This window comes from Haemorhous mexicanus, chromosome 30, assembly GCF_027477595.1.
Source record: "Haemorhous mexicanus isolate bHaeMex1 chromosome 30, bHaeMex1.pri, whole genome shotgun sequence".
Classification (NCBI taxonomy): Eukaryota; Metazoa; Chordata; class Aves; order Passeriformes; family Fringillidae; genus Haemorhous; species Haemorhous mexicanus.
In genome coordinates, this window is record NC_082370.1 from 2,625,900 (window position 1) to 2,637,925 (window position 12,026).

The 12,026-nt window shown below is 61.2% G+C and overlaps 1 protein-coding gene across 2 annotated transcripts; it reads left to right on the forward strand.

Annotated features, from left to right (window-relative positions):
* Positions 1-3,528: 3,528 nt before the first annotated feature.
* Positions 3,529-9,258, forward strand: ZNF703 (zinc finger protein 703). 2 transcript variants are annotated; one of them, XR_009489741.1, is made up of 3 exons: positions 3,529-3,756; positions 4,233-6,347; positions 8,551-9,258. XR_009489741.1 is itself a non-coding variant. In XM_059870534.1 (2 exons), the coding sequence occupies exons 1-2, from the start codon at positions 3,544-3,546 to the stop codon at positions 5,607-5,609; spliced, it is 1,590 nt and encodes a 529-aa protein (XP_059726517.1). In that variant the 5' UTR covers positions 3,529-3,543; the 3' UTR covers positions 5,610-9,258. The 2 variants fall into 2 exon arrangements, 1 of the variants encoding a protein (XP_059726517.1); XM_059870534.1 differs by having other exon boundaries at positions 4,233-9,258.
* Positions 9,259-12,026: the final 2,768 nt, after the last annotated feature.

Consider the following 12,026-nt stretch of genomic DNA (forward strand, 5'->3'; position numbering starts at 1 on the left):
AGATCATTTTTATGCACTTGTTCTGCAGCTAAAAGCAAGGCCTGGGCTGGTGCTGCGTGGGGAGTGGAGGGGCTGGGATGGAGCAGGGCAGGGAAAACGCTGACTCGGGAGCTTTGGGTGCCATGGAGCAGAGGGAGGGGCTGCAGGGGGTGAGAGAGGATTTACCTGGGAACAGCAGGAGTACAAAGGCACTGAGGGGCAGAGAGAGGCTCAGATTTAGGGAGGGTGAGGGAGGGTTTACCTGGGAACAGCAGGAGTAAAACGGGCACTGAGGGGCAGAGAGAGGCTCAGATTTAGGGGGGGTGAGAGAGGATTTACCTGGGAACAGCAGGAGTGAAACAGGCACTGAGGGGCAGAGAGAGGCTCAGATTTAGGGAGGGTGAGGGAGGATTTACCTGGGAACAGCAGGAGTAAAACGGGCACTGAGGGGCAGAGAGAGGCTCAGATTTAGGGGGAATGAGGGAGGATTTACCTGGGAACAGCAGGAGTACAAAGGCACTGAGGGGCAGAGAGAGGCTCGGATTTAGAATGTGCCTCACATCCTCATCCTGCAGCAGGGGCTGGAGCCACCCCCAGCTCCCCCCATGGTGGCTGGAACCTCGGTGGGACCCGTCCCAGCCTGGCCCCACACCTCTCACACCCCCCAGCTCCCCTTATCCTGTCTGCCCTTAACCTGTGCCCAGCAGCAATGAGACAGGAGAGGTTTATTCCAGAGTCAAAGCCCAGCAGAGGAGAGGTCCTGCGATTTAAATTCATGTCTTATCTTATCTTATCCCACCAAATTCTCCATGCAGGCTGCAGCTCCTCCATCCTGCCTGCTCTGCACCCCCTGGCACTCAAGGTGCTGCACCTGGGACACAAAACTCCCTGCTCAGACTCATCCCAAGTTACTGGAAGACCCTGAAGGCAAACAAAAATCCAATTCCCCCTTTCTCAGCCTCGCTTCACAGGTCACAAAGACATCAGAGTCCCTGGGCTTCATTAGGGCTCTGCATGGGAACTCGTCCTTGGCAAAATCAAACCTCCTAAAAGGCAGCCCAGACAGGGCAAGTCCTGCTTAGGGATGAAAACATCATCAGTCATTGGTGAAAGTGCTCCCCAAGGCTTCTGGTCTCCTTTGGCTTTGCCTCTATTCCAAATATTTTGCTTTTCCTTTGGTGCTGGTGTTATTTTTGTTGGGCAGGGGTCTCGCTGCTTTTATTTGAACTTGTGCAATCCCTGAGCAGAGAGGGGCTTGTGCTGGAGCAGAACTGGACACGGAACAGGCAAGTTTCACTTTCTCCCCTCTGGTTACTGTTCTCCTTAGTAAAAACAGGACCCTCGTGGGTTGTAGAACAGAGGATCCAACCTGCACCAGGACTGGCACCAGCGTGGATCCATCACTACCCACGACACCCCTCTGATGAAGGAAGGGCTGTTTGCTTTACTCCAGCAAGCACAAGCTGATCCAGAATGGTCTCTGTGCGCCAGCACCGGGGCAGGATCAGGCCCTGGGCATGCCCCGAGATCGGGGGAAGGACAGACAGCCCCGGGGGCATCGCGGCTCCTGCCCTCGCTCGCCCCGGCCATGCTGCTCTTACTCACTCACCCCACCTGATCTTGGGTACTCGGTGAGGGCCGTGTTGTTGTTGTTGGCGAACGACTCGAGTGACTTTGAGGAAAGCCTTTTTTTCAGTTTCCTCCTTCCTTGAATGGCTCCTTTGAGCGGCAGCGCCTCTCCGCTCACATCCCGCTGTCCGGATTGAATCAATCTTGCGGTCAGCTTCGGGAGGGAGAAAAAAAGAGGAGAAAAAAACCTCACAAAGAGGGGAAATTGACAGGTCTGACCCTGGGTGTGATTGATAGGGGTTGGACGAGCGGGACTGGATGTCAGGCTGCGCTGGGCGATGCCAGCACTCACTGGGGAAATCCAGCAAAGCCTTTTTTCCCAGAACCCGAGCAGCGGGCTTGGAGAGGGGTGGGCACATGAACTTAATAATAGCAACATTGTTGGAACATAAAGCATCTGTCAGGAGTTAATATGATTAATTAGAGGTGTCTGTCTCTCCCCCTTTCCCCTCTCCCTTTCTGCGTAGGCAGGAGGGACCTGAAACACAAACCCCCGGAGGGCAGAGGTGGGGCTGGAGTGGGCACCTGGCCCCACATCGCCTTTCTTCAGGCCAAAGGCCCTCAGTTCTCATCCCATCCTGACCCCCAGGATTTTGTCCTGTCATTCCACACCCCCATCCCATTGCACATCTCCCCTCCAGCCCTCATTCTCCCCCCAGCTCCCACCTGAAGGCCAGGGGAGGAGCTCTCACCCCACCAGGACCCCCAGCCTCACATGCAGGACATGACTCGGACAGAGCTCCAGGATTTATCCGTGCCTTGGCTCCTCAGAGCCTGGCTGAGCTCGGCAGCTTTTCACCCCCCTGCAAAACTGAAGCCCCAGGGGTTTGTGAAATTAATTCAAGGATGTCTGGAAAAGGTAACTAGAAATAGGAAGTTAATTGTTGGAAGTTAATTAGTTATACAGCAGCCTGCACTGGCACCTGAAGATTTTTAAGACTCAGCAAACCAAAGAAAGGAGAAAATGACTGGAAAAAAAGGAGTTGTGGGTTCATAAGGGAATTGTCACTTTGTGAGAGCCCTGAGTTAAGGTCACCCCCTTAGCCCTGGGTGGCACCAGGACAGGGCACAGGTGTTGGCTGGTGGCAGGACACAGGCCCTGGATGCAGCTTTGGGTGCAGGAGCCACTGGCACAGGGGTGCTGAGCTGTGCCAGGTTGATCTTATCTAAGCCATGCCATGGCAGCAGTGCCGTGCTGTGGTGTGCCAGCTGAGCCATGCCATGCCATGATCAGCCACGCTGAGCATGCCATGCCAGCCAGGCCGAGCTGTGCCATTCCAAGCTGTGTCAGCCATGCCAAGGTGTGTTAGCAGTGCCATGCTGTGCCCTGCTAAGGTGTTCCAGCCAAGCTACACCCAGGTGTGCCAGCGCTGCCATCCCATGCCATGCCATGTCATCCAAGCCATGCCATGCCCAGGTGTGCCAGCAGTGCCATCCCATGCCATGGTAAACTGTGCCAGCAGTGCCATGCCATGCCGTGCCGAGCTGTGCCAGCCAGCAGCGCCGTGATATGCCGAACTGTGCCACGCCGTGCCGTGCCGTGTCACGCCGTGCCAGCAGCGCCGTGCCATGCCGAGCCGTGCCAGCGGCATCACGCCACGCCGTGCCCGGCGAGCCGCGCCAGCCGCTGCCGCTGCCGCTCGGGCCGGTGCCGCGGTTCTCCCCCGCGCGGCGGCGCGGGGCGGTGGCGGCGGAGCGGCGGCGGCTCGCCCCCCCCACCGGCGGCTCTCCCCGCCCCGGGGGCCCGGCCGGGCGCGGATTGGTGCGCGGCGCCGGCCCCCTCGGAGCGCGGCCGCCATCGGGGCTATTTGACGTGTCGGTGGGGCCGGGGAAGGGCTTCGTCTCGCCGGGGCCGCCGCCGCCGCCGCTCCGCCGCCCGCCCGGCCCGGCCCGGCCCCGCGGAGCCCGGGCACCCCCCCCTTTCCCCCGCCCCAAATGAGCGGCGCTCCCGGCGGGCCCCGGCCGAGGACCCCGCCGAGCCGCGGAGCCGCGGCCGCCCCGTCGCCCCGGCCGCCCCCCGCCGACCCGCTGCGCCAGGCCAGCCGGCTGCCCATCCGCGTCCTGAAGATGCTCAGCGCCCACGGCGGCCACCTCCTGCACCCCGAGTACCTCCAGCCGCTCTCCTCCACGCCCGTCAGCCCCATCGAGGTCAGTGCCCGCCGCCCCCGATCGCGCCTCGGACCCCCGGACCCGCGCCCCCGGTTCCTCCGGCCGGGCTCTTCCCAGCCCGGCGCTCCCGGTCCTCCTGGCCGGGCTCTTCCCAGCCCGGTTCTCCCGGCATTCCCGGCCGGCGCTCCCGGTTCTCCCGGCCGGCTTGCTTCTCAGCCCGGCGCTCCCGGCTTTCCCGGCCGCCGCTCCCGGTTCTCCCGGCCGGGCTCTGCCCTGCCCGGCGTCCCTGCTCCCCCCACTTCGTTCTTTCCCTTCCCCCGCCGCCGCCGCAGCCCCGCTCCCCCCACCCCACCCGGTCCCTCTTCTCCCCGGCCGGGCGCGTCCCCCCGCCCCGTCCCCCCCATCCCCGCGCCCTGGCTCGGCGCCGGGCCCGGCCCCGGGCTTTCGGCGGTGGGGGGAGGCCGGTGCGGGGGCGCCGTCGGGGTCCCCCCTGACCGGCTCCGCTCCGCCCGCAGCTGGACGCCAAGAAGAGCCCGCTGGCGCTGCTGGCCCAGACCTGCTCGCAGATCGGGAAGCCCGACCCGCCGCCCTCCTCCAAGCTGAACGCCGTGGCGGCCGCCGCGCCCGCCGCCGACAAGGAGCCCTCGGCCCGGCCCGCCGCGCTGAAGCCGCCGGGCAGCGGGGACGCGCCCGCCGAGGACAAGTCGAGCTTCAAGCCCTACTCGAAGGGCGGCGGGGAGCCCCGCAAAGAGGGCGGCGCGGACAAGGCCGGCTTTCGGGTGCCCAGCGCCGCGTGCCCGCCGTTCCCCCCGCACGCCGCCGCCTCGCCCGGCGGCTCCCGCGGGGCCTCGCCGCAGCACCCCGACCCCAAGGCCGCCGAGGAGAAGAAGGAGCCCGAGGGCGGCAAGCCCAGCCCCGAGGGGACGGGCGGGGCGCTGGGGCGCGGGGTGGTGGAGCCCGGGGCGCACGGCGAGCCCCCTTCGGGCCGCAAGTCGGAGCCCCCCGCGCTGCCGCCCGCCGGCCATGTGGCCCCCGTGTCGCCCTACAAGCCGGGCCACTCCGTCTTCCCCCTGCCGCCCTCCAGCATCGGCTACCACGGCTCCATCGTCGGCGCCTACGCCGGCTACCCGTCCCAGTTCGTGCCCGGGCTGGACCCCACCAAGCCGGGGCTGGTGGGCAGCCAGCTGCCGGGGGCGCTGGGGCTGCCGGGCAAACCGCCCAGCTCCAGCCCGCTCACCGGGGCCTCGCCGCCCTCCTTCATGCAGGGATTATGCCGGGACCCGTACTGCCTGAGCTACCACAGCGCCTCGCACCTGGGCTCCAGCAACTGCTCCAGCTGCGTGCACGACCCCGGCAGCCTCAAGAGCGGATACCCCTTGGTGTACCCCACGCACCCCCTGCACTCGGTGCACACCACGCTCTCCTCCAGCGGCACCCCCAGCCTGCCCGGCCACCCCCTCTACACCTACGGCTTCATGCTGCAGAACGACCCCCTGCCCCACATATGCAACTGGGTGTCTGCCAGCGGACCCTGCGACAAGAGGTTTGCCACCTCGGAGGAGCTGCTCACCCACCTACGGACCCACACGGCCCTGCCGGGGGCCGAGAAACTCTTGGCGGGCTACCCTACCTCCGGGCTGGGCTCCGCGGCCTCCTGCCACCTGCACCTCCCGCCCGCCGCCCCCGGGAGCCCCAACACCTTACCGGCCTCGCTCTCCTTGAGGAGCCCACACACTTTGGGACTAAACAGGTACCACCCCTACGGCAAGAGCCACTTGCCCACGGCCGGCGCCCTGCCCGTGCCCTCCTTGCCGGCTGCCGGACCTTACTACTCCCCGTACGCGCTCTACGGCCAAAGACTCACGTCAGCCTCGGCTTTGGGATATCAGTAACCGGCGCGGCCCCGGCCGGCTCAGCCCCAGCCCCCCGCGCCCTCCTTGGACTCTGTATTTATTACTGTATGTTAGCTTAAAGCTGGGAATATAAGTGCATTATACACCAATGAATCAATGGTATGCAAAAAGTCTGTGTCCAAAAAAAAAAAAATAACTCGAAAAAAAGAAAAAAAAAAAAATCCCTCTTTACTTTGCAGGTGTGGTGGGGCTTTGATTTTCCCCTTCTGTTTCTTTTGAATTTTTTTTTTTCCTTCCCCTTCTTAATTTCCCCTGAGAAATTCTTGCATGACTCCTGCCACACAAGGAAAAGCAAAAAAAAAAAAAAAGGCATTTTCCTCCTTCCCCTCTGCGTTTATTGCTCTGGGATCCTGTTCTCTGCATTTGTAACTTGCAGATGTAATTTTTTTTTTGTAATTTTTTTCTTATTTTTAATCTTTGGGGTTTTCAAATTTTTTTTCCTTTTAAAATTTTTGTGGTTTATTTTTTTTTAATTTTACTCTTTTTTTGTTTTTTTTTGGTTTTGTTTTTTTTTTTTTTTCCTTTTTGCGCTGTGTCCAGGGCCGGGGGGGCTGCTCACGCCGGCCGGGTGATGCTCACCCCAGGCCGTGCTCCCCCCGCGGCCGTGCCCCGCTGGGGGCTGCAGGACCCCGCATGTCCCCCCCATGCCGGGGGGGACCGGAGGAGCGGCGGGCGCAGCGGCAGGACCGGCGGCCCCGGGCGGGCGGACGAGCCCCGGTAAGTCTGATTTTGTTAATAAACGGCTCTTGGTTGTACCCATGCTCTGGTCTCGTCTCGTCCCTGCCCGGGGGTCCGGCGGGGGCCGCGGGGTCCCAGCACCATCTAGCGGTGGCGGCGGCGGGAGCGGCACCGGAGGAGCCCCGCGGGAGCGGCGGCACCGGCGCCCCGGGTGCGCTCCTGGCGCGGCCCCGCGAGCTCCGCGCCCCCGTGTCCCCCCCCCTCCGTGTCCCTGTCCCCGGTGTCCCCAGGCGTGGCGGCGGAGGGAAGGTTCGAGAAGGCGTTTAGCGGGATCAGAGCGGTGCCCCTGCGTGGTCACCCCCTCCCGGGGTGCAGTTTTGGGGGAGCAGGTGTGGTAGAAGCAGGGTACCGGATCTCGGTGTAGGGGGGTCCTGCCTGCTCCCCTTCAATCTTTGTGTCGGGAGGAGGGTGATGGATGGCTCTGACATGGTCTGGCTCCATCCCCACCATGGCTGGGGGGCTCTGCCTGCTCCATGCCCCAAGGAAATCGCTTTCACTCCAGCTCTGGGACCCCCGGCCAAGCTGCCCCTTGAAACCCTGCATGCCCCATTGCCCCACATCACTTATTTTTTTCCTGCCTTGTTCCTGTTGCATTTCAGTGAGTCACGCAATTAATCCCTGTTAATTGCCTTCTCGATATTGCTTTATGCCCTGTGTTTAAATTCCTTTGTGTCCTTTGAGCTGAAAAATAACGCGCTGAGAACAGGGACTACTTTTGCCAAAGGGATTTTGATTTCCCTGCCTGTGCCTGAGCGTGGCTGCGGGCGTGCGGCCGCTGGGAGGGCCCAGCTGGGTTTCCTATGGCAGCAGGAGAGGTTTGGTGGTCCAGGGCCAGTTTGGCTCCATGCTGAGCTCCCCGAGGCTGGTTTTGGGGGTCTCTGGCTGCCCCTTGCCCTGTGCAGATGTGGCTGGGCTCCGTTTGTGGCCGTGCTGGTGTTGCTCCTTCCAGGTGGGATGTTTGCTGGATGAAGGCTGGGATTTGCAGGGCTGGGGCTGGCACAGGGGTGTTTGCAGGGCTGGGGCTGGCACAGGGGGGCTTTGCTGCGGGTGTTTGCTCTGTCCTGTGGGCACAGCAGAAAGGGGGTGCCAGGCCCAGGCTGGTGTAGCCCCTCCGGTGTCTCCTGTGTCCCTGCTGGATGCTGAGCCTGTGGCAGCTGATGCTGGCTGTGGAGCAGGGTGCCACGGGCGGTGGGCAGAGCAGCTCCAGTGTGTTCTCTCTGGTGGCACAGGAGGTACCCAGACCCCCTGGCCCTCGGGAGCATTGCTTCTCCCTGGTCTTGGCCCCCACTCCCAGCAGTGATGCCGCTCGGTGTCAGCCTCGCTCGGGCATTGCCAGTCCCCATCATAAATCCTGGCTGTGGCTTCATGCTGGGGTCTGCCTCAGGTTCCTGCACTGGAATTTTGTCCCACCGTGCCCATCCCTGGCCGTGGCTGGGCACCTCGTGCCACGGGGTGGGAGGATGATGCCGCAGACCCTCGAGGCGCGGTAGCCCGGTGCCAAAATCAGCGCACCCGGCACGGCCGCTCCGGGTAGCAGCGCTGCCAGGGCCGTGCCAGATCCCAGCCAAAGAGCAGCCAGGGCACAGGGCAAGGGGCTGCACGGCCTCGTCCTGCTAGAGCCTTCTCCCAGAGCTGCCGGGCGATCCCTCCTCCCAGCAAAGCTCCATCCCCTCTCTCCCCCAAACCCTCCCCACACCAGGATGGTCCCTGCTCCAAAACGAGCCCATGCGCCTTCCCTTAACCCACGGCAGGGGTGGGTGCTGCCTGGATGAGTCCTGCTGTGCAGGAGGTTCCCTGAGGAATATTTATCTCCTCCCTAAGGACTGCAGCAGCGGGGCCAGACCGTGTAAACACCACGAGTATCATCTGATAGCGGCGGCACTTGGGCTGAGCTGCTGGGGAACAGTCGTGTTGCCAATATATTAAATAATTCCCTGTGTAATGTATGCCCAGGTTATTGCAGAATTCATTTTATAATAAGAGCACTGGGATGCACTTTATTAATCATTCTGTCTAACAACCTGCACTCCACAGTTTCGGTTTGATTTGATTCAATCCTGTCTTTCTGCAAAATATATGGCTGAGTGGGTTGGATAATGTATGGCTTAATTTAGAGTTGTATGGGTTTGAATTACCATTTTCATAATGTGCTGTGCATTAATGTGTTGCATCATTTATACAGAAAAATGTGCCAGGTTTCAAACCTCTCCAGGAGGCAAAAGTCACCTAAAGGGAACGTGGAGAGACAGAAAAAGACCTTTTCAAATCCAGCTGGGGCTGGGAGGACACCGGTGGGTGTCGGACGTGGGGACAGCAGTGTTGGGGCTGTGCTGGTGTCTCCTTTCCCCGTGGCACAGCAGCATCTTCTCCAGCTCACCCCGAGCTGCCGGGGACCTGCAGCACTTGACTCACCGGTGACCCCGGTGCCGGCGCTCGCCGAAGTCGCGCCCACCGTCACTCGCCCCGCGCCGCGAGGAAAAAGCTCTGATTATCCAAATACAGTCATTAAAGGGGAAATGTGTTTTTAGGACTGTCAGAGTGATTAATGAGGGTTAGCAATCCTTGCAAATGCACTTGTTTAGTCTAACTGGCAGCCTCTCCTTTCCTATTGATTTATGGTGGCAGTTGCCGGGGCCGCGGTGTGTGAGGAAGGAGCGGGGCTGCGCCGGGGCTGCCGGGGCACGGCGAGGGGCCCGGCCGAGCGGCACGGCACGCTCTGCTGTGCCGGAGGCAGCCGAACAAAGGCAACATTATCCCCTGTGCCGGGGAAGGAATGACTTGGACGCACACGCCGAGCCGCTCCGCGTGCCTTATAAATATCCCCGTCTGTGAAGCCCGAAGCCCAGCTGACCACAGCCACGCTGTCCGCCCAATAAATACGTGAATGAAAGAGCCAGGCCCTATTTTTTTCTTGTTGTTTTCCTTCCTCTCCTGCACAAAAATCCCCGATGTCTTTTAGGTGATGCAGAGGTGGCTGCCCGCAGACGTACAAGGCGTTTCAGAGTCCGGAGTGGAGCACGGCGTCCTCGAGGGCTGGAGCCTGCCCAGGGGTCAGGTCGGGATGCAGAGGCATGGGCCAGAGCAGAGCCATGGTGGGTGGATGAGAAGTTCCTCAGCTGCATAAAGCAGCTTTTCTTTCCACGTGAGCACTGGTGGAAGCCACGAAGAACATGGGCTCTGTTTGTCCTCCAAGCCAGAGTGGCGTGGACACCTCCTGTCCCCCCACCAGCATCCCCGTGCCCAGCCTGGGGTCAGGGGGTTGCTTTGGGGCACACTTGGTGCTGCATGAGCTGAGAGCAGACCTGGAGGGACAGAGCCGTGCTTGGAGGTGGCAGTGGAGGTCCTGTGCCCGGCTGTGAGCTGGAGCCCTGCAGGAGGAGCAGCTGGAGCAGCCAGCGGTGACACGGCAGTGACACAGAGCGGTGTCACAGGGCAGCACCAGGGTGTGGAGCTGTGTGTGCCCACCAGAGCCCCACACTGCCCTGCTGTGGGGCCACCTCCAGCCACTCCAAGCAGTGGGACAGCACAAGTGACAAGAGGCTGGACGAGGTGAGTGGAGAAGGACAAAGACCTCAAGGCGCCAAAGCCAGAAGAGTGTGGGCAAGCACCCGGGGCACTGCAGTGGCCAGGAATGCCACAAATGGGAGTGGACTTTCCTCTGGCTCTGGATAACAGCTGAAGAACTGCTGCTGCCTCTGCCCTGGCCATGGATTGGTGTCTGCTGCAAATCCTCCAGCTCTGATTCCAGCTTCAGCAGCGACACGCTGACCTGTTCCTCACCACACCAGGACACCTGGCCCTGGCTGGTCACCAGTGACCCACGGGAAGTCCCCAGTGTGACCATGGCCATGGTTTCCTTCTTGTGCAGTGTGACAGTCCAGCACAGGGCCCTGGCAGGTGACAGAGCCCTGGGGCTGGGTCACGGCCGTTTCCTCGCGCAGGTTGACACCGGAGTGTGGCAGCGATCCTGCTCGTTCCTGCAGGCCAGGTCACAGTCACCCTCTGTTTATTGTGGTGACAAACTGAGGAGTGCTGATCCTTACACACCAACACTTCAGCTGAAGCTCCCTGGGGAGCAGAGGAGGGCGCTCTGCTGACAGCTCCGTGCTCAGAGCAGGGTCCTGGAGCTCGAGTCCCAGTAACAAAGATTTATGCAGATTTACACAGACCTGTGTGTTTTCTGAAGGTGTTCATGGAAAACTCCAGGAGCAGCTTTGCCATGGCTTCATCCCACCTTCCAACATGGTGCAGGGAGACAGGACAGGAGGATGTGACCCACGGGGGAGGTGCCTTTGCCAAAGGTGACGGTGGAATGCTGGCCCTGTGCTATCAGAGCTGGCCAGAGCTGAGCAGAGCTGGACAGGACACCCGACACTGTGCAGGGTGCAACGTGACCTCTTCCAACACTTTATGGTCCCAAAATTCATGGATCACCCTTCCTGACCTGGCAAAATTTGGAAGGAGATGAAGGACGCAGCATCCTGGGCATCTGGTGGCTTCAGAAACTTGACAGACCCTTCCTGCAGACGCCTCAGTGGAGCAGAGAACCAAAATGGCCTTTTTTGTGTCCCCCACAGCTGCCAAGGGTGGCTCCCCAGCAGCACTCGGGGCTGTGCTGGTGCCCACCACAGCACCCCTGCATCTCCACTGCTGCATCCCTGGGAGAGGGAGATGCTGCTGCACCAAAGAGGATGGGAGCTGTGGGATCCTCAGGTCCTGGTGCCACCTCCCCATGAGCAGCTCCTGCAGGAGGGGTGGCTGGGGGGCTCTGAGAGAGAAGGACAGGACAGAGATGGGGACTGTTAAAGATCTTTCTTGCTGAGCCCTCACCGTCTTCTCTGCACTTCCAGAGGGAGGAGAGGGCAGAGTGAAGCACAAAAGATTTGCTGTATTTTCCTCTTTGGATGAGAAAGACGCGGCTGCTCATCACCGAGGATGGCATCCAGGCCAGGATTCCTACTCCTCTGGGCAGAGCTCCTAGCAAAGGGACTCCTGGTTTCTGCTGGAGCGTTGCCTCTGTGGGGTTTTGTTTTGTTCCCATTCCCTGCACAATCCCAGTAACAATCCCGGTAACATCCAACGGGCTGGAGAAGGACAGTGCCCCTCGGAGGTGAGAAGAGCCGTGTTCTGGGCAGAATGGAAATGGAGCCAAAAGCCCTTCCTTGCTTTTGGGGTTCCCACAGTCTCTGGGACTCTGCTTGGGTTTTGTTTTGGGAACAACTGGGACGGATGGGGCTGGCTGGGTGCCTGCTCCTCTGGCTGCAGGGATGTGCTCTGTCCCCACTGCTGCTGCTCCTTGATAATTCCCAAGCTTTTCCAAGTTGCTGTGCTGGCACAGAAATCCTGCAGCACTGGGGCAGCTCGGGGGGGTCCTACCTAGGGAACAGCCCGAGGGGAGCACCAGGATCTGACAGCTCTCACAGGATTTTGGGATGTCCTGGTGTGGGGCAGACCCTGAGCCCTCCTGGCTGTGGGGAAACCCTTTGAGGCACTGGGACTGTCCTGCTGGGTTTGGGGACTGGCTCTGAGCACTGGGGTGTGCACAGCACCCACAAGCTGCAGGTGAGTCCAGGGGAGATGGGGACCAGGGCAGGGCTGGCAGCTCCAGGGTGCTCCGTGCCAGCAGGGCACAGAGAGAGCTCAGCACCACAGCCAGGG